This window comes from Labeo rohita, chromosome 11, assembly GCF_022985175.1.
Source record: "Labeo rohita strain BAU-BD-2019 chromosome 11, IGBB_LRoh.1.0, whole genome shotgun sequence".
In the NCBI taxonomy this organism is placed as follows: domain Eukaryota; kingdom Metazoa; phylum Chordata; class Actinopteri; order Cypriniformes; family Cyprinidae; genus Labeo; species Labeo rohita.
This window is the reverse complement of record NC_066879.1, coordinates 1,886,136-1,909,654: the sequence shown is the minus strand read 5'-3', so window position 1 is coordinate 1,909,654 and position 23,519 is coordinate 1,886,136. Positions and strand designations below refer to the sequence as shown.

The window sequence follows — 23,519 nt, the reverse complement described above, 5'->3', positions numbered from 1 at the left end:
TTAAACATATTTGTAAATCATGTTAAACACATTTTTCAAAAGTTCTCTCCGTTTCTTTATGTGTAAAATGTTTCGAGTGGGGGGAACATTACTGAGTGCGTATTTAACAAAACAGCCTGTTTCTTTCTAATGGATTTGTCCTGACTTAATGGTTTTCTGTTTCTGACGCCCAATCCTACAAACACTGGAAAAGAACAGTTGAGGAAAGTCTGCAAATTAAATTTTGACAAACAAAGCTGTAATTAACAGGAAGGTGTTCCCACACTCCCAAAAGCAGGTGTTAATGTGAGTTGTGTCTAAATACTAAATGGATGTGACTTTAATGGATTCTCCCTGTTTGAATGTCATCAATATTCTCTGTGGCCTGAGGGATACATCTGTACTAAATGTCCTTGATGAAGATCCAGTAAGTTCAGACCTGTCACTGAAACTGAGTATACAATGCGCAATGACTTTTAACCTCACAATAGATTTTAATTATTTAATTAAATGTACGCATATTTATCAATGTATGTAAATCATATTTATGCATATTCACATTTCTATGTTTGATTTGAATTTACATTTGTAATAATAATAATAATAATTAGGGAAATGTGGGAATTTAATTAATATGCAGCACAGTAATGAAAACATCTAGTTCTAACTCTTAATTACAGGCTTGAAAATATATTGTTGTGATTAAAATGCTATACCTGAGTGCAATCTCTATAAAACGTTTTTACAATAATTTGACCTACAATACATTTTTACAGCAGTCATACTGTATCACATGTACTGCATACAAAGACATTATTTACAAATCTCTGCACATAACACACACTATACTTACAGTATAGAACAGAATTAAACATGCTGTGAGTCAGTCATGAACACAACACACAAAAAACTGGATACAAGAATTATGGGAAATCACAGCAGTACAGAAATGAAGATTCTGAGACTGCTTAACATGCCTGATGATTTTTGAAGGCCATGAAACATCAGGAGCTGTGTGTTACATCTCAAGTGAAAGCTACTGAGAGGAGTTTGTGTTTATGAGCCAAAAATGCCTTTGGCCTTTCTTTTTTTTTTTTTTTGTGCCCTATGACTTTAAGCATTATTGGCATTTTTATGCTAGATAAATTATTAATAATTAAAAATAAATGTGTTATAAAACATGCATTTTCTTTATTTATTTGATTCTTTGGTAACACTTTAGTACAGGAACCAATTCTTACTATTAAGTAGTTGCTTATTAGCATACCTATTAATAACATACTGGCTGTTTATTAGTACTTATAAAGCATTTATTCTACATGATCATATTCCACATGCCTAATCCTACCCAATACCTAAACTTAACAACTACATTACTAAGTATTAATAAGCAACAAATTAGCAGTTTACTGAGCCAAAAGTTGTAGTTAATGGTTTATGGCGAGAATTGGACCTTAAAATAAAGTGTGACTGATTTTTTTTTTTTTTTTTTTTGACACCTAAGAAATAATAGACACTTTTATTACTTCTGTTTTAAGATTTTTTTTAAACACATTTCATTTTTAATTGTACATGTTTTTTTTTTTTTTTTAATATGATTATTAATTACAAACAACATTATTTCCAAGCTCACTAACCCCTGTTGAGTGACAGCTCAATTTAGAGTGAATTTGCAACCCTGTTACTCTCAACCCTGTTTCCCATTTTGTCACAGTTTTTTGATTTTTCATTAAGCGTGAATTTTCTTTAATTGAAAAAAAGAAAAAAAAAAAAAAAAAAAAAACAGAAATATTGCTACAGAATTATGAAATCACAGAAATCAATCAGAAATCAAAGAACTGCAAAAACTGCAAACTCACTTCCAACCAACTGCTGACAAGGTGGATGGTGGTTAAGGTGTTTTGACTTAAAAAACTTTTGACTTAATTCAACTCTTTTGAACTAGCTATTGATCTATCTATATTTACATTGCATTATTTAAATATTCAAACACTGTGAAACATGAATAAAAAATTATTAATGCACAAAAAACAAAAAAAATTGTAATATCCCAATATAATATTGGGAAAAGATAAAATGCACTGAAATCAAGTGACATATTAAATAACTATGATAGTTATTACAAGCATACAGTTTGTGGTCCAAGTGAGCTGTATTTTACATTATAGGTATTTTATTAATGAACGAGTGATGGCAGTGTATTGCAGATAAAACTTGGCTTTGATCTCTGAAGCGTAGGGACATGTGGACGGTGTGGACTTCGTAGAGACAATGATTTGTCCAATCAGGTGTCATCTTTCATAATGAATTCTGTATGCGTTAGGCAAGACGCCCAGTCAGAGGCACTTTTTGGGGCTTTCAAAAGATGAAGCCTGTCTTTTTAATGTTTAAATACACGCTGAACATCTTCTGAGCTAACTTCAAGTTGACCCATACAGGGAGAAAACGCATATGAATCATTTAAAAGCAAAGGGGGAAAAAAGAGAAGGAGAAAGGATAAGAGAAAAAGAAAGCTTAGCGTCTGAAGTGTGTGTTTATATAAAACAAAATGTGCATGTTATGGAATAAAAACAGCATAGCAGCACTGGGAATTATGTTACAGTTTGTATATAAGGAAAAAAGGGAAGATGTCTTCTGGGATCACATATCTGGATGTAGTTTTACTTAAAGCAGAAGCTTAAGCGTGAAGGAATTCAATTCTTTTCTATCTACAGTACACTAATTCCTGGATCCATTAAGAGTGGTTTTCCCTTTTAGAAAGGCTTAGAGCCTCCTCTGCTGGACCATACTCAACACAAACCTATGAGAAACACATACGGTCTGAATGGTTCATTTGACTATTTGCATGACCTTAACATGTCTGTTTTATGTCACTCATATTTTTCAATCACAAAACATAGTCATAAGTGCTTTTGCATTGCTGTTGTTAATCAGGCTACATTGTACATATTCATTATACCTGAGTAGAAACAAATGTACAAATCTAAGAGTGGGAACCAACCAGTGGTGTGTTTCCTGAAAGCAACTATGGTAGCAAATTCTGTCGTTACAAAAAGTTAGCTAACAATGCTTTTGGGAAACGCATCAGCTGCAATAGTTAATTCAGTTTTATGATGCATCAGTTACCTCCATCTGCCCTCCCCTGGAATACAATAGGTGAACTATACATAAGTTATTACTAGTTGTAAGTTGAAACTAATGTATGGGAACTCACAAACACAAGTGCAAACAATTGACCAGTACTTTCCAAGCGTGCAGTCTTACTGTAGGACAGAGTGGGGTAAGTTGACCCAACCCCTGTATCTTGGCAGCTGTACACTTTTATTGTCATGTGACCATGCATTTTGGAATCACACATCATTTCTGCCAGACTGTGAAAAAGAGAAACACATGGGAGGAGTGGAAGGCAATCATTTACTTTAAAAACTGTTTTTGGCTTGTCAAAGCCAAATCTAATTGCTGTTACATCAAAGCAAATTTATCCAGGTCTAAACATATTTATGATGCATATAGGTGATTTAGCAACATATAAAACCATGCAAATCATTTAGCTAAATTTCAGCCTGAATTGGTAAGCTAGCTAGCTTTTTCCAAAATGTCAGCTATGGGGCGTGAGCCAAATGTTGTGGGGTAAGTTGAGCCAGTGCTATAACTTACCCCACCACAAGGCACTGAATTTAAGTATAAACTGTTATTTTATATAACTGTTATTCGATATTACTTAACTGGTTTAGTTTATCATATATCATATATATATATATATATATATATATATGTGTGTGTGTGTACACACATTGGTAGTTTATTTGATAAGGGCAGTGTACAAGTGCCCCAGATCCTTCTCTGAGTACCTGAAGATGTTTTTTTTAATCACATTATAATCAAATATATTTTACCAACTATAGTCCCTAATGGTCTATTCGACATTGCAGAAAAGCTACCATGCCAAGAATTTTTGACTAAAATGTTTATTAGTTTCAGTGACATTTATTCCATTTTGTTTTTTTTTAGTCTGTTTTTGGGAAGGTTAAAACTTTGGTGTTCAACACATTCAAAAATGCAAACATTAAAGATTAAACTTCATTTGATTGATTTTGTTTAGGTTAGCTTTAAGAAAATAAATATTACTGTGCAGTGTAAAATACAATTTGATTATTAAGGGTTTTTGTTTTTTTACTTTTTAAAAGAGGTAACTTATCTTTAAAATTTCACATGGGTTTGAATCAGATTCAGTCAGATGGTAAATTTTCACCCAGATGGTTCATCTTACTACTGACTCGGGTCAACTTACCCCTAACCTGGGGCAAACTGAGCCACAGGAACACTTTTTTATAAGAAGCCATAATTTTACAACCTTTTGTCATAGATACATTCTGATCATTTAAAATGATAGAAAACATCCTAAAATTACTTTATATACTTTTATTATACTTCTGCCTCATTTTCTCGTCTTGAGGACCACATAAGTAAAAAATGGTCCATCTTACCCCACTCTCCCCCCTATTGGCTGTTTATTAGTACTGATAAAGCACATATGAATGCCTTATTCTGCATAATCATATTTTAGATCCCTTAATCCTACCCCATACCTAAACATATACTAACTATTACTAAGAAGCAAATTACTTTATTGAGGCATAGTTAATATTTTGTTTATCTTGAGAACTGATCCCAAAACTAAAGTATAACCAAAGATCTGTATCTGTTAACTCTGAGGTCATCTATACACTTATGTACTACTAAATATAGACTAAATACAGTTTTAGGAGCTAAACATAAGTTGTGACCAAGACCAGTCTTTTGGGGTACATCAGGGAGATTTGGTACGTACACAAGTACAGCATGACCTGACATACTTGGTAACATCTGGAACAGGGTTAGCACCACTATTTCTCTGTCAAGACTTATAAGGTGCAGGTAGTAGCATGATGTCCCAGCAGAGGTACAGTGTAGGCGCATTCTATAGGCATTTATAAATATATATATACATACAGGGTATGAGGACGGAGGGGTCTATAGGTCTATATGTCATAGGACCAGAGTAACAATAAAGCATGGGTGTATCACAGTATAGGGGTAGCTGAGGATTTCTCCTCCTGATGGATTTGCAAGAGGGCATCAGCTTTTATGTTGTTGATCCTGGGCGATAAGAGAGTGTGAAATTAATCTAGGAAAGAACAGGGCCAACCTAAATTGCTGTGAATTCAACCGTTTGGCTGTCATGATGACAAGGAATGATTCTACTGGCAAGAGCTTTCTATCACTCACATCATAATTACTCTGATGAGAGCTTCCTGGAGAAAAGCACAAGGAAAAGAGTTTCTGTGGACAACCTGGTCTTTGTGAGAGTACTGCTCCCAAATCTACTTCAGAAGCAACTACTTTCAGCACAAACTGCTTTGCAGGGCCTGGGTGTTTTAAGAGAGGGGCTGTGGTGAAGAGTTCTTTCACCCTCTGTAAAGCCAGGGCAGACTTTGCACTCCAAAGCAGCTAATGAGGGGAGTTCTTGAGTGAGCTGTATTGCCATGGAACTAGAACAAAACAGCGTTGAAAACGGGCAAATCCCAAGAATCTGTGTAGCTCCTTGATGGTCTTGGGCTCATGCCACAATCACCAAAAGAGCCGTCCTCCTCAATTACTCTCTCCAAAACTGCAGATGCCCACTCCAGAGCATTTCCAGTCAGCAAGGAGATGACAGTTGCTGTCTTGGCTTTGGCTCCGACAGATGGGTAAAATGCAGGGAGCACTTGAGAAGGAAGCCCCTGCACAGAGCAGAAAATCCATCAAACCTCTCTGAAAGTTTATGTTGTTGAGCAGGTATAAGGACTGGAAATAGATGAGGGAGGGGGGAGCAGAGCCTTACATAGTTGGTCCATCTGGTTCCAAAAAAGGGCTCCTGATCAGATTTCACCTGTTGCATTCTTACTAGAGGTAAGGAAACTTCTATAGTCCAAGGAATGCCGTTGCAGGGGTTTATTGAAGCCAAAAACAAAATGAAGGTACAAGTATTTTAAAGTATCCTAATACAACAGGTTTAAATGCATCTAAGGTCAAAAAACCTTGTCGTTTTTTGAATACCAGAATATACATTTTTACATAGAGTCATTTTTAAATGATTTTAAAACAATTCGTTTGATCAGTTATGGGCCTAAAGTCTGTAAACACTTCCCTTCCATAAGCCTACTCTCCTCTGATTGGTCAGAGGAAGTACTCGAGCAAGTTATCGAGCGCTACCATCTGTGTTAAGTCTGCGGCTGTTTTTGATGTTCGCGGGTTGATGCAACCGCAATAACATCATATTTAGCCCTGGGAATGCGAATTTACCAGGGGAATCCTGACAAAAAAAAAAAAAAAAAAAAAAGTGTAATTTACACCCCCAAATGTAAATTTTTAATGGGAACCCCCCTCAAAACGTGATTGGGCTAGTTTTGAGTAGCAATTGGGCGGGTTTTGTGCAGCTTTAAAGGGCTCTAAACGATCCCAGCCGAGGAAGAAGGGTCTTATCTAGCGAAACGATCTGTCATTTTTTTTTTTGGAAAATACAAATTTGTATACTTTTTAAGCACAAAAGCTCATGTAGAACTAGCTATGGGATGCACGTCCACGACACTACGTACTATTGAATCACGTCGAAAGGTCACGCGGAACTACAGACCCAGTGTTTACAAAGTGAAAGCACAAAGACAACAAAAAGGTTTTTACAAACAAAAAGGTACAACGATGTCAGACGATTATGGAAAAAATGAGATGGAGTTTTTCGCCATACTCTACCTTTTTGAGCCATTGATACTTACAGGTTGTGATTCGGTGATGGTCCACATAAAAAAGAGAACAAAAAGTTGAAATTTTATTGCTGTGGTATCATGGAAAAAAATGAATTTAAACCACTGATTTTATTTCATAAATTTTTTGAAAACCCAAATGGCCTGCTCTTTAAAAATAAACATTAAAAACAAAATCATGTTTCATGCATTTAGCGGAAGTTATATATATATCTATTATATTTTTTCTCCATTCATCCCTAATCAAAAGTGTCTGTGTATTGTTCAGGCAGCATTTTTGCACAGTGGTACCTCCTGCAACTGATTTTGGACAGACTTTTGAGGCAGCATAATATTTTTGTGAATATTTTCAGATGCCATTCTTCAGCTCAACTGTCAGGGAATCAAACTGGATTCAAACAGGATTGTGGGATATCATAGACAGTGAAGGACACATCTATGCTGCCTTCAAAAATCAACCAGATGAAGGTATCTCAGCAGACAGGATGTGATACGGATGTGCCTTGTTGCCTTCCTACCTGTGGATGCACCATTTTCCGGCTTTTGGATGCAACCATAAGTTACCTGTACTAATACACCATATGTGTCAGTATTCAGGTAGCTGGCAATAAACATTTTGATAGATTAATTACATTTAAGTAAATTGCTCGTTGTTTAATATTTCACCTAAAGGACAGGAATGATTGTAGAAAAATAACCATAGGGGTCATGCTACACTTTTCCTTCCACTGACTTCTAATTATACGCATTTGATTGCAATAGACAGGAAACACAAACTGATGTGAATTTCATTTTCAAGTTTGGTGACCTGTGAATTGATATATGAGGACCAACAGAAGCCTGACACAGCACATGCTCATAGATAGATTAAAAACATGAGATTTCATTTTTAACATACATGCATATTTACTTTTTTTAAGACTCAATAGAATGCAATAACATGTAAAATCAATCTTGCACAACTAGAAAAGTCAGCATTAATGTAGTTCATTAGGGTATATTTCATGACTTATTTTTCAAGCCTAAAAAAAAAAAAAAAAAACACTTAGTTGGAATAGTCTAAACTGATAACTCAAAGCAAAGTCAAATAAACAGTCCCTGTTTTACTGGAAGAAACGCTCAAGCCCAAAATAACTTAAAGAGCAGAGCTTTAAAAATTCACCCAAAACAATTTGTTCTCACTCCAACAATTCGGCTATCGTTTCATCTGAATTTGCCGTCGGTCTCATATGTATGTATGCGCACACAGGAGCACATTGGCAAGTGGAACGCATCCTCTTGCGAGCTCAGAAAGTGTCTTCCTCACTTCTTGCTTTCAGGTTTAAAATGAGCTACACGTCACAGGAGAGCAAATGATGCATTTGTCCACACTCTCTGCCCATGAGGCATGTGCAAATTCGCAAGAAAAGTGGTTCTCAAAATGGAAATACTGCCCTTAAACTGCAGGGAATATGGATTAGTTCAGTCAACTGTGGTGAATCTCAGGCAAAGACAGGCAAGACAAATATATTTATGAGACTTTGAGGCAGGAGGGGCAGTGCTTTATAAGGACTGGTCTTTGAGTGCTTACTCATCTTGAAACTTCAGTCCCAGAGAAAATCGCAATATACAGTTTAATTTGTTTAGAGTTTCACAACCATCAATTTGATCCTCAAAGATGGTCCAGACTTCACTACAGTGCCAGCAGACTATTTCGCTGAGGCTGTATAATGTAGGCTCACACGCCACAGTTAAAAGGATCTAGGTGCAGCTTTATTTGTGAAGGCGAGACAGAGGACATGAACAAAGACAACCATGAATACTGACTTACCAAACCATACTGCAGAAAGGATATAACACTGAAATTACTTTTTTATTTTTTTTTTCATTTTTTTTTATAACCATAGTGTTAAAGTCCAGGTTTGGGATACAGATAATGCTGTAAAGCACCTCTGAAAGACAGCGCTGTCATTGTTCTGATCAAGTCAGTTTAGTGTTGGTTCAGTTCAAATCAATAACAGAGTGAATTCTGACAGCTTGAATTTAGAACATTGTGAATTTAGAAATTAACTAAATGAAAATGTTTGAGCATGTGGCTCAACAGCTCAAGGTGACCGTATATACAATTTATATGGTATATTTATAAATATACGCACACACACTTACACTACCATTAAAAAAAGTGTCTTACAAAAGGCTGCATTGATTGGATACATTTACATTTTGATCAATTTAATGCATATTTGTGCAATGAAAGCTTTCATTTCTATTTAACATACACATCCCAAGCATTTGAATATATCAACTGTTTAAAAGAAGCTGTGATAAAAAATGTTTCTTGATGAGAAAATCAGCATATTGGAATGATTTCTAAAGGATCTTGTGATACTGAAGACTGGAGAAATAAATTCTGAAAATTCAGCATTACCATCACAGGAATAAATTACATTTTACAATATATATTGCAACACAGTTATTTTAAATTGTAATACTAAAAAAAAAAAAAAAAAATTATATATATATATGTGTGTGTGTGTGTGTGTGTTTCGGTAGCAACATTTTAGGTTTTATGTATTTAACTTTGTGTTTAATTTACATTTAGATACCATAATTTCATTAACTGATATAATGTTAATACACCAATTTATTTAAGTACTGAAATCTTTGTACTTTTGTAATACACTGATAAGCACCAAAAGCAGGTGGTGGTGAGAAAATTACATGATGAATCAAAGCTCATCACAAGCAGCTTTTAAATACTAACATATATAGAAGGTGTGCTGTGTCATTCACACAAACACTAAACAGCGTAACACACATGAAACTGAAATAATGCAATAAACATTTATTTAACAACAATAGATGTAACACACAACCCTAAAGTACACAACTGATAAGAAAAAGAAAAAGAAAAAGAAAAAGAAACATAGTTATTAAAATAAATAAATAAATAAATAAATGTGAAATCAAATGTAAAATGTAATTCAGGGAATTCTAGGAATATTCACTGTAAATTATACTTTATTTTTCCACTTACAAAATTACATGTGATGTCCAATGCAGGTTTTTTTTTTAAATGTAGATAGTAGGGGAACTTATGGTTAACTAAGGTTTTTCTGTAGCATTTTTACAGGCTTTTACCATTAAAATAATTTTTACAAGTCATTTTTACTTCACAATATTTTTGCTGTATTTTGAGCACATAAAAAGCAGGCTTGGTAAACATAAGACACCTAATTTAAAAATCATAATGCTTCCAAACTCTTGATAAGTGCAACAGCATACATACAGTCATAGTAAAAGTTTGAATACACCTTGCACTTGCAGAATTTGCAAAACATTAATTATTTTATCAAAATATGAGGGATCATACAAAATGCATCTTATTATTTTTTTTAGTACTGTCCTGAATGTGATATTTTACATAGAAGTCCACAAGACAAAATAATAGATGAATTTCTACAAATTAGTTTGTCCTGATGTAGATGATATATTTTTTAGTTGATTTAGTTGATAATTTTGCACTGATAAGGGACAACACAAACTACGGAAACATATTTTATTACATAAACAGTTTATACAGCCATCAAAATATCCAGCATTAGCAGCTATTACAGCTCTGCATAATCTGGGCCTAAATTCATTTTATTGTAAACTTAATTGGCAATCAATTGTTGAAGCTATTAATGTGTGCTGACCCAAAAATCTTTTAAAAACCTGGGCCAAGTTTAAACCAGTAACCAGTAAGGGGCATGTCTGACTTTGACATGTATTTATTGCCATTATTATGTAATCAAAATGAAAATTATTATTGCTGGTCTTCAATGACAATGTCAAGTTACTTTAATGTATTTGCACCAAAAAATGATAAGGATTTATGCTGATATCATCCAAAACCACACTTTGCCAGGGGTGTTTACAAACTTTTGCAAGGCAGTGTAAATGATTTTGTTGTTGTTGTTGTTGTTGTTGTTTGACGTTTGAGTCACTTGTTTGTACTGAAATGTCATAAAAAAAAAAAATTGCCCACTGCTCTTCAAAAAAAAAAAAAAAAGAAAGAAAAAGAAAAAAGAAAAAAAAAAAGAAAGGAAGAAAGAAAAGAAAATCTCAATTATTTGCTGTGCATATTTTCCATATTTGGACCCTTTCCAGCAGTGACTGTATGATTTTGTTAAAGGTGACTTTTTCCATACCACATTAGCCACAAGGGGGCAGTCAATATCAACCTTGTGACAACCTATTCATTGCTTACAGTAAACACCATCCCAGTATAGAGCGGAAGTTTGGCGGGCAGAAGGTCCCGTCTTATTGTTTGAAGGCAGAAGGAAAGGCCGCACCCTCCATCTCGATGTCACGGGTCACACTGGGATAAAAGTTACAAGCAGACCCAGAATACTCAGATATTCTGTTCATGTTACAGCTAACGTTATTTAATCTATCTAGCAATATGCCTTTTCAAAGCATTTTTATCAGCTGATAGAAATCTGTGATTGTGCGATTTCTCTGAGTGTGTCATAATCAGTTATTTAACTGGCAAGAAAATATTGTCAACTCATGCTTACCAGAATTGGCAGTTTTACAAGAAACTTTATAAGTAAACACTGCACACACAAATACACACACACACAACTTTTTTAGAGGAAAAAAAAAATATCACCTACAGACCGCTTAGTAAAAAGTCATTGCAAAGTAATGGCTCTGAAGTGAAGCATAATACATTAGCGAGAGAATGTCTCTAAAGTCATTTGTTTGCAGATGCTGCTTGGTTTGACATTTTGTTATCTAATGCAATGACATTCAGACTGTTTAACTGTCCAAATACTTTTTGGGACTACTGGCATCTGGTATCCAAGAAATAAAGAGACCGTATTAAGCAATCCTGAAACAAAGGTCAAAGTTTCTCTACAGCTCTTTTTGCTTTAGTTCTGGCAAGTGTGAAGTTCATCTAGTGGGTGTTGTGATCCAGCCAGTCCTCAGCGGTTCTGTTTCTTATCTTCAAACGCACATTTCTTGCAGACGTCTAGAACAAAGAGGTCTGTGGTTAAAAATATACCTCCACCCAACTCTGATACCTAGACTCAGCTTATAGACACATCCAGGAACAATGATTCTGGCTGCAAGTGTCAGCTATTTTGTGACCCAGTAATATAAACAACTGAAATGATATCATGACGTGTGGTAATAAACCTGAAAAGCTTTAAAGCAAAGAAACATTAGGACATTAAATGAATAAGATTCTGAAATGTAAGACTGTGGGTCATTACAAATGTGTAATACTGAACAAGTGAACTTCTTTGTACTTGCTTTCATTGAGGAACACAGATTGTCATACTTGATGACATGAAGTGACATTTAAACTTTAGAAATGCTTGTATTATCAGCAGCTTGTTTGTATTATTGTTTAAGTTAATAATAGTGGCGTAAGCGTGTGTGTGTGTGTGTGTGTTTGTGAGGATGAGTTGTCGTGTCCCTCTGTGCTTTTGTGAGTTGATTGAAACGGACAGGAAGGGTCAGGATTAGAGAAACAGGAAGCTGACATAAGGAAGTATCGTGCGTCACACAGATATTCACTTACTGCTTAAAGACATTCCAGACTCAACTCCGAAATGGAGTTTTTCCACAGTTCTCCAATGAAACTCCTGCTTTTCGCTGGTAAGTGGCTTTGATTACCTTTTATGATCTTGATACTGTTCAAATTAATAAATCAAATTTACTTTTTGTATACATCTATTGCTCAGTTACGCTTTACTTTTTTTTTTCATGTTGGAAAGACTCAGCATAAGAAACCAACAGAAATAAAATAAAATAAAATCAAATAAATAAATACATTTTGTAGTCTAATTTTGGGGACATCATAACTAGTTTTCACACTTTTTTTCTCTAGGGAATACTTTTTTCTTCTTCTTCTTTAAGATATTTTTATTTTTATCTTTATTTTGTACATATCTTAAAAAATTGACTGTCACTTTTATACGTTCCCACATGGCCAGGAACTAACACAACCTTTCAACAACAACAACAAATCTGCATTTATTGTACATTTTTTTCTTATTTTAAAGTATGCCATTGTGATTTTATTGTGTTCATGTATTGTGTTCATTCCAACAGCTATTGCAAAAATATGTGGTCATATTTTATTTTAAGGTCCAGTTCTTGCTGTTAACAAACCATTAACTACGGCTTTTGCCTCAATAAACTCCAAATTTGCTGCTTTTTAATAATTTGTAATAAACAGCCAATATTTTATTAATAGGCATGCTAAAAAGTAACTTAATAGTGAGAACTGTTCCCTATACTAAGGTGTTACCAAATTTGTTTGTATAGGAATTTTTATCTTGATCACAGAATTTGTTATAAAATATTCAAATTTAAGAAAGTTTTGAACTATGTGTTTGAAACCAAGATACAAAACAAATAGAGAAAGTAATTTGTGTAATATGACGTGTGTGATAACCATCTTTATTAAGTGCTCTAATTCTTTTTTATTTATTTATTTATTTATTTTTAAAAGCTTGGTTTTCAAGTGTGCTGGATCCATGCAGATTTGTTGACATTTGCGAGTCCTGTCACCAGAAAGCCGAATGCAAGTCAAACCATGACTCCAAAAAAGCCTGTTTCTGCACTCGAGGGTTCACTGGTGATGGAATCAACAACTGCCAGGGTTTGCCATTCATTTATTTACATTAAAACAAAATGGTAGATGCACATTAGTGCTTTTGTTATTAGTATAAGAGCAAAAGATTGTAACAGATTGGAGTAACAGAAAAGATTGTCATCCAGTACTGTATGAGTGGTTTAGAAATCTTGTAACGCTGATTTTATTGTAGCAGTGTTTAAGGTCAATATCAAATTATAGGGTCAATATCAAGAATTAATATTTCATGAATTATTTCTATGAATTATCAGAATAAATATTTATAAGTCAGATGAACTGACTTGTAATAAACTATAATGTCTGTGTGTATCTAAAGCAAAACAACTAAAATCCGTAATACTGAATCATTAGTATATACAGGATAGTTAAGTTTTAATTACTCAGATCTTCAATGGAAGGTTTAAAAATAACTAAATAAAATAAAATAAAAACATAAATTATGGTCATTTTTGGTGGAAACACTGCTCACAAGTTTGTGCTTCATGACAGTCTATTGCCCAACTTACAACTTAGAACTCTAGATAATCTCATACAACATTTTATATTTTACCTACAGCTCTTCTAATGTGGTTTTGACATACAGTAAGTGCTATTTAACTAGGTGCTATTTAACCTTTCTTACGTTACATTGTTTCAATATTATGTGGCAACAACTTTTTTTCCATTACAAATGAGCCACTGAAAGGTTCCATGGATGTTCAAGGTTCTTCATAGAACCACTGATGCCAATAAAGAACTTTTTTTTTTGTTTTGTTTTTTTAAGGTGTACTCTGTGTTGCTCAGAGACACGCAATGGTTGATCCTGCATAAGGACTCTTTTTGTTGGTGTAGCAAAATTGGTTAAAATGCATATACAATTTTGTATAACAAATGCCAAGTCTACAACTCAGTTTTTTTGTGTTTAATAAGCAGTTGTTTACCAGCAAAATCACATTGACAGTTATGCTGGTATTCTGTTTTTTTGTTTTGTTTTTCCAAAATCACTAAAATTAGATCTTTTTTTATCTGAGACAAAAAAAAAAAAATCTACTCACAACACCCTAGCAAAAGCTTAGCAACCACACAAAGCACTGTATAACTAAGGCATTATTTCTTTCAAATGTCAAATTGCCAAGTACTTAAACTACATTTTTTTAACCTTTATTAATATAGCACTTCAAACAATAGATATTGTGCCGAAGCATTTTTAACGTTAAACAAGAAAATGGTGTGTCAATAATGCTAACAATTCAGGAGGACAACAGTAAGCAGTGAGTTTTTTCACTTAAAGTCAGTTAATCATTAATTCAGTGATCATCAACAATATTGCATAAAATGAAGTGGCATTGAAATGGACTACACTGCTTGTGATGTTGGCATTTAAAGTAGAACATTTCCTATACTAGCTATTCCTAATATTTCAGAATTTTGTAATTTTGATTTACTCATTCCAGTTTCCTCCTGTGACTGTCTTGCTGAAACACTTCAGTGCAAAGAGCTGCTGCTTCTCAGTTTAATAGATGTGTTTTACGACCCTTCACAGATGACAATGAGTGTGAGAATGTAACCTTAATATGTGGCCCAAATGCCAACTGCATCAACACTGTTGGAAGTTACTACTGTACCTGTGTGTCTGGATTCAGCGCAAACGGAAAGGAGAAATTTCAAACTAATGATGGGACCTCCTGCAAAGGTATGAATAAATTACATACAGCAGAATGGCTCCAGAAGGTATTTGGACAGGACATAGGCCTAAAAAAAAATTAATGCCATAATGAAGATGAACTCGTCTATTCTTTAAATTGCAGATATTAATGAGTGTGCTGATGATGCTAGTAAATGTGGACCCTTTTCTAAATGCCACAACACAAATGGCTCCTTCATCTGCTCATGTATGAGAGGTTATACGTCCCCAGCAGGGCCCTGGTTTAAGCCTAAAAGCGGGACGGAGTGCAGAGGTGAGACATGAAGTATATAATCTGAATCTGAAACTTGTGTATAAATCTTGCTGTGAATTTTACATTTCATTTTCCTCCATGTGCTTGTTTATACATTCTGACATAAAAAAGATATTTTTATATCCGCTGTCCATATATACACATTGATGTTTTTGTGTTTGTGTCAGAGAACCCAAAGAAGCACTGCCATCAGGAACACAGATGTATTAAAGATGCTGTCAACAACACACTGGAGAGAGTGAGTTACATTATTTATGTGCAATATTTATTTTACTTTATGATTTCACATAATATTCGTATAAACCATTTTTATTTAATACTACTGGAAACAGTGAGTTACATTATTTAAGAGAACTATTCACTTTATTTCAGGATTTCACATAAGAGTCACACAGTATGAATAATTTGTGTTATTATATACATTGTTATTTAATATTGCTAATGATACAAGAAATGTTAGCTTACCTTATGGCATGATACAATAGATGACAGAGAGAAATATTACAAAAAAATAAAAAGAAATAAATAAACCTGCATATACTGTATAATGCAGATATGCAATTATTTTATTTTATTATATATATATATATATATATATATATATATATTTTTTTTTTTTTTTTTTACATTTTAAAAAAGGCAATATGATAATACTTTTCAATGTAATGCATCCTTGTTGAATTAAAATAAATAAGTTACTGACCCTGCAATTTTGAACCGTATATTTATAAACTTGCATTCAGTTGTAAATAACTGTATCCACAGTTCATTCATTTAAACCCACAATAAGTGTACAATATTATGCACAATAATACATAAGTAGTAAAGTTTAATAAAAAAAAAAAAATGCAGAGTATGATGGTGCTGTTTTCTGTGCATCAGTGCAAGATAAAACATCATTCCTCTACGTATTTTTAAAAGCCAAATGTGTGTAACAGGTCAATGGCTTGTCCACTCAATGATAACTGTACATCTTGTCCAAATTCAGTCACGTCTCTCCCAGATGTTTTTCCTCTCACCTTGCTGAGAACAGCTCTAGCTCAGGAAACAGCTGCTCTGAAGGTTTTGTCATGAAATTTTTGTCATATAACAATCAGGATGGACAAAGTGTTTTAGGAAATGTCATCAATATTTCAGGAATGGTGTGAGAGGCCTCACAGGAACACTCATAGTTATTTATTATTTTATTTATTTTAGTTTAGTTTAGTTTAGTTTACACTGCACCTCACAAAACATTAAAACTAGCAGCATTCAAATATGAAATTAAGCTGATATATTAAAAACATAACAATGACAAAATATAAAAATATTAATCATCATCATCAAAATTTTAGACATATAATGTGTATACAGCTGCTTTTCAGTCTAGAGTCACAGTTCTGATGTAAGTCTGAGAGAATGGCGTCCTCTGTTGGTGAAGCTGCAGATCTGCAGTTTCTTTCATAACAAATACTAGACAATTATCAAATTTTAAATAAATTACCGCACCCTTTAAATTTACTATGACTTGCATACTGACTGATTGGTACTGGCCTTGTATAGTGAGCTGTTATACTTACAAACCAATCATGTTATGACCAAATGTGTCTGAGAAAGTTTATACATGTGCAGAGTTTGAAAGTGTTTGCTGATTAAAGCCTATGATATAAAAGTGTTAGGAAAGCAGTGTATTGTCTGCATTTTCTCAAATGCTGTCACTGGTATTTTATCATTTACCTTCTCTGAGTGAACACTGAAACTTTTTCTCTCTCTGGGCTGTAGATGATTAATATGTCAACTCCAGAGCGTCTGAAAGAGATAAGACATCAAACATCAGCTGACCTCTCTCCTGTTCTCCTCATGTCCTACATCGAGGCCATGGCCAGCCATAAAATAAGCCCTAGAGATGAGTCTCAACATCCTGAGAAACACATCAATGAAACCATCACGGTAACTTATGTGTCCTTCCACACACAGGACGTGAAGAAGGAAACTGTTCATTTTAATAAGCCTGAATGTTTTACACTAAAAAGTTTAAATAAAATAAAGTCAAAATATTATAGTAATGAATTACTCGGTTACATTTCACCCTACAGTAGATGCACTTAAACCATTTAAACCATTGCTTGTTTTGTGTTTTCTGGCGTTTTCTGGTAGAATTTGGTTTTCAGTGTGAATAACTTAGTCGAGAAGGATGAAAAGGTAGAATGGGACAGGATGAATGGGGATTTGAGGATGTATTACATCACCACACTCCTTCACACAGCAGAGAAGGAAACACTGGCCCTGTCTGCTGGATACACACACACTACACAGATGCAGGTGGACGCTGGTGAAGTAGGTAAGAACTTTGAGGCCTAAAATCTAACTCACCACACTTCATAAAAATAGTGTTAATATGAAGGAGATTTCCTTATTGATTTTTCACAGCTGCGCAACCTGTACTGTAGTTTGAATTGCACATTTCATTTTGTACACTCTTTAAAATAAAAACTAACAGAAAGAAAGAGAAAAGATAAAGAAAGGAAATTTTAAATGAAGAGAAAGAGAAAAAAAAAAGAGAAAGAACTGTTTGTACAATGGAAAGGTTCCACTGATTTTAAAAGCTCTACTACAATCAAGGACAAAAAAAAAAAATGTAATTGGTTAATTGTAAATGAAGGAGAGAATGTAATTTGTTCAAATATTAGAATAATACCAATTGGAAATTAAAGTATGAAACACTTTAGAAAATCTATATAAGACTTGTAATGTTTTTTTAAAGAAGTCTCTTATGCTCATTAAGGCTGCATTTATTTGATCAAAAATACAGAAAAAAAACAGTAATATTGCAAAATGTTATTACAATATAAAATAATGTTTTTTATTTTAATATACTTTAAAATAGAATTTATTCCTGTGATGCAAAGCTGAATTTTCATCAGTTGTTACTCCATTCTTAAGTGTCACATGATCCTTCAGAAATCATTCTAATATGTTGATTTATTATTAGAATTATCAATGTTGGAAACAGTTGTGCTGCCAAATATTACTGCCAAACTGTGATTCTTTTGTCTAGGAATCTTTGATGAATAACAAGTTAAAAAGAACAGCATTTATTCAAAATAGAAACCTTGTCTAACCATGTAAATCTATGCAATCACTTTTTTATTAATTTAGCACATCCTTAGTGAATAAAAGTATTCATTTATTTCAAAAAAAGAAAGAATAAAAATTTACTGACCTCAAACTTTTGAACAGTATATTGTTAGAAAACTATTCTATTTTAAATAAATGTTTTTCCTCTTAACCATTTATTGATAAAATAATTCTGAAAAAAAAGAAGTATAAAAAAAAATTAAGCAGCACTACTGTTTTCAACACTGATAATAAATCAGCATATTAGAATGATTTTTGAAAGATCATGTGTCACTTAAGACTGGAGTAACAGCTAATGAAGATTCAGCATTGTGTAACAGGAATAAATTATATTTTAAAGTATATTAAAATAAAAAAACATTATTTTACATTTTAATAACATTTTGCAATATTAGTGTATTTTTGATCAAATAAATGCAGCCTTGATGAGCATAAGAGGCTTCTTTGAAAAACATTACAAGTCCTACTGATCCCATGTATGTATGTATGTATGTGAAATGTTGTCATCATATTTTTACAGTGAATTATGGCAGCATACCTTACCATGATTAAACACTATTTATTTTAGCCTGTTTATGATAAAAGGTGCTGATCATTGTGTTCAATGCTTTTTAGAAATGAAACTATACACATTTGAACCCCACCAAGCACAAAAGCATCCAGTTTCTACAAACATCCAAGGAAACTCCATTTCGGTGACCCCTAAAAATTCAAAGGAGAAAAACAACAACGGTTTGTAAAAGACCTTTGTTAAACCTTCATAGCAAATTGAATAAAAATGCAGCAAATTATTCAAAGCTAAATCTTTTTTCTCTGTCTTGTTCCGTCTCTGCTGTAGGCAGCACCTCTGTTGTATTTCTCATTTATAACAATATTGGGGATCTTTTAAAGCCCGCTGATGACCCTGGTGTGGCCGATTACTCTCGCTATGCAGCAGCGGGTGAAATTACAGTTAACTCGCCAGTAATTGCAGCAGCCATCAGTAACCCAAATACATTTGTACTGAACAATGTGACCTTCACTCTCAAACACACACAGGTGCAGTTTGACTGATTTATTAATTCATTTGAAATAGTTGTGGGTGTGAACATAATTTTAATTTAATGCACTGAATGAGTGTTTCTCCTTTTCATAAAGGAGATAGATCCTGCCCATGATGAGACTAAGTGTGCATTTTGGGAGTATTCCCAGAGCATGATGGGCCACTGGAGTTTGGACGGATGTACACGCACTCGTGTGAATGCCACACACACTTCATGTTCCTGTAATCACCTGACACACTTTGCTATTCTCATGTCCTCTGCTCGAACCAATGTAAGTCTGAACTATTGCTGCCCACTACTGGACCCCTCACAAATTACAGTGGCCCCAAAATAAGTACTTGAATGCATTAGATGCCAAAATATAAAATCAACAGGCAACTATGGATTAATAATCCATCTTGACAGTTTATCAGAGCTAACCTCACTTTCTGAGACATTTTTGCAAAGGTGATTAGTGAAAGTCAGTTTACCTGAAATATTTAAATACTGCTTGGGGCTCAGTGTAAAATAAATGTTATTGTGCTTTCATATGTTTGCAGTATTTAAAGGTAGGGTTTTTTTATTTTATTTATTTTTATTTTTTATTTTAAGGGTCAGATTTTTTTTTTTTTTAAATTAAGAATGTAATATTTAATTTAGCAAAGATTCAATAAATTGATAAAAAAAAATGACAGACTTTTACATTGTTGCATTTTAAATTAGCACTGTTCATTTAAACTTTCCATAAAAAAGCCTGGTCCTAAATGCCTGTTCCTGCTCTGTTTTATATAGTTAGTTGCACACTATAACGTTCTGACGAGAATAACGCAGCTGGGAATGGTGATCTCCCTCATCTGCCTATCCATGTGTATCTTCACTTTCTGGTTCTTCCGAGACATCCAGAACACCAGAACTACAATCCACAAGAACCTGTGCTGCAGCCTCTTCATGGCCCAGTTCATCTTCCTCATCGGGATTAACAAAAGCGCACACAAGGTTCACTCCTCACACTTTATTAATGTGTCAGACTGAGATAATGTAGTGCAATGTAATGTTAATACATGTTTGTTCAATGTGTGTTTCAGTGGTTCTGTTCTCTTATCGCCGGCCTGCTGCACTACTTCTTCTTGGCTGCATTTGCTTGGATGTGTATCGAGGGAATCCATTTATATCTCATCGTTGTTGGTGTCATCTATAACAAAGGTTTTCTCCACCGGAATTTCTACATATTTGGTTATGGGAGCCCTGCCGTGGTTGTTGCAATATCTGCAACACTTGGCTATAAATATTATGGCACCAGTAATGTGTAAGTTATTAATATTTTATTTAATTGATATTTGCCAAGGAACTACACTATTACTACCCAGCTTACTATAGTATTACTATCCATTTTATGTTTAACGTAAGCAAGGGTGTGGACGTTGTTGATTTGAATGTGCAAGGTTTGTGGGGTCAACCACTTTTTTGAAAAATAAGGTGGATTGTATTTAAGCCTTGCACCACTCACATTTTCTTTAGACTATGCCAATTTAGTTTTACAATAATTATTATCTCGTGTTATTAATATCTTGTTAAGGTGTTGGCTGAGCACTGAAAATAACTTCATCTGGAGTTTCATAGGACCAGCCTGTCTGATCATTCTGGTGAGTATCTCCTCATGTGTTATTGTAACATTCAGTAACATCACTGTAATATAGACTGACAGTCCATAAACTATGAACACGAAGGACCCACATACACTCGGTATCAATACAACACTTATCACTATGCTGATACAGCAGACTAAGTTGATATCCCAAATGTAATTTTATTAGACCTGTTGATTAAATATATTAAATTAATAACAAGATATGATGTTAAATTAATCAAATGAATTGCTATTACATCAAATTATTACATCAAATCCAATTATTCCCTCCCAGGTTAATCTGCTGGCATTTGCCGTGATCCTCTATAAGGTTTATCGTCATACTGCAGTAAAGAAACCTGAAATCAGTCACTATGAAAATATCAGGTAAAGAAAGTATTTCATCATTTTCATATAGTGTTAAATTGCATCTCATCCTCGATAATGTTGTTTGTGTTTGCATCGTTTATTTGTTACATGTAAATTTATTTGTTATAATTCAACAATTATTCCTCAGGTCTTGTGCAAGAGGAGCCATTGCTCTCCTGTTTGTTTTGGGAGTGACCTGGGCATTTGGTGTCATGCACATCTTATATGAGACCACCCTCACAGCGTATCTCTTTACCTTCGCCAACGTGTTCCAAGGGATGTTCATATTCATATTCCTTTGCGTTCTATCTAGAAGAGTAAGTTTTTACACTCTGCTTTACATTTGTACAGTATATTTCATGAATATTTATTCTGCATTACTGTTATCCATTTTACACCAGTAATTGCAAATGTTTTCATTTTTATCATCAGATTCAAGAGGAGTACTACAGATTATTCAAGAATGTCCCATGTTGTTTTGAGTGTCTGCGATGAACGTAATCAAAAAAGAAATCAACTACAGAACCAGCCTGCAAATGCTTTTAATTATAAGCACTACAAAAATGTACTTTGTCTGTGAATGTCTGTGACAAATTTCCAATATATATTTATTTTTGAGAGAAATGTATTAACTAAAATGTTACTGCATGCTATGATCTAAAAGTTTCATAACCAATTGCAGTCAGCAGCTAAATGTTTTAGTCATTAACAATTTTGTTTTTTCTATCTGACCATTGATTGTCAAATATGATTTTATATGTACTGTATTCTGGACTAATAAAAACTTTTCTGTCTATGATGTGTTCTTGTCAACTCAAGTTCAGATTTTACAAAACAGAAGCATCTCAAGTTAAGAATGTAACCATGGTTGCCTGAGAAGGGAATGAGACACTAAGTCAGAAATGTACGACGCTATGGGGAATGCAGTGTCTACAGCAAATGACTGAAGCACATGTGCAACTACTCCAGTCTCGATTGGTGCTGTACTGCAGAACTTGCGACCATAGTTGGCTATGAGCTTTGAAAACCACACTTGAACAGACCAGGGGTGTGTTTCCCAAAAGTAACTATGGTCGCAAGTTCTGTCACTATGAAACTGACGACCATAGTTAGCTAACAATGCTTTTGGGAAATGCATGTCGAGGGTGTTGCTTCAACCCACAAGATCTCTGAGGGTGGGCTCAAGAGGCAACACTCTACTTCTGTTGTTGTCTGTACCAGAAGCTCAAGGCAGATGGCTGAGGCTGCCCCCTGCCAGCAGACCCAGTAACATGGGAACGGTGGGGGAAAGCTGCTGCGTGTCTCTTTGCCTCCTGGAACCACTCAATGATGAACTTACAACATTGCTGGAGAGGCCAGGAGGAGACAACGGGGAATCCAGAATGCCTTATGCTTCAAGTCCCACAAAGAAAACAGGTTCCCAACTGGTGTCATCCCAAAGACCCATTGCCTAACGGCGTGTGGAAGGTAGCCATGGCCGCCACATAGACCTTAAGCATGAAAAGGGATAGACCCACAGAGAAATTATTCTGACCTGGGAAGGGCAGTTCTGCATGGTTTGGTGGGCAACATCAAGGTCTTTAGGGACGAAGCAACATCAGGCAAGAGACAGTAAGCAAGTGTCTCTTCACTCCTGGGCACCACCCATAGCTATTCTCCCTCAATCCCAACATCGATACATAATTTTAAAAATTTGGGTTGGAAATACATCAGGAGAATGACTTATTCCATGACCTCGACGTCTCAGTGTGGAAGTCTGGAAAGAATGGTAAGCCTCAACGTGGAGGCTCTGCAGGAAGTGCTCATCTAGTTGTTTTTTTGACAGGATTCCTGCTTCTCAGCCGGCCAATTGATATTTAACTTGGCTAGAGCACGAGTCTCAATCTCCAACCTCCTTGTAAGCAGGGGATGGGGTGGCGAGTACTCCATTTTACCTGCTTCGATGGAGATGGGATCTACTTACAACCCATATGATCGGAGCTTTCATGCTGCCTCAGCAGATGTGGGACATAAGCCACATGTGGCGTGAGCCTGGCTGCTTTCATCAAAGAC

General features: G+C 34.5%; 1 protein-coding gene across 1 annotated transcript; it reads left to right on the top strand.

The window, feature by feature from the left end:
• The first annotated feature begins 12,224 nt into the window (after window positions 1–12,224).
• On the top strand, window positions 12,225–22,263 carry adgrl4 (adhesion G protein-coupled receptor L4). Its single transcript, XM_051123265.1, has 16 exons — window positions 12,225–12,392; window positions 13,252–13,401; window positions 14,918–15,067; window positions 15,183–15,332; window positions 15,500–15,570; window positions 17,094–17,261; window positions 17,469–17,652; window positions 19,065–19,181; window positions 19,288–19,487; window positions 19,587–19,763; window positions 20,264–20,467; window positions 20,557–20,777; window positions 21,048–21,114; window positions 21,394–21,485; window positions 21,616–21,784; window positions 21,900–22,263. Exons 1-16 carry the CDS (start codon window positions 12,347–12,349, stop codon window positions 21,960–21,962), a joined length of 2,229 nt encoding a protein of 742 aa, XP_050979222.1. The 5' UTR covers window positions 12,225–12,346; the 3' UTR covers window positions 21,963–22,263.
• Window positions 22,264–23,519: the final 1,256 nt, after the last annotated feature.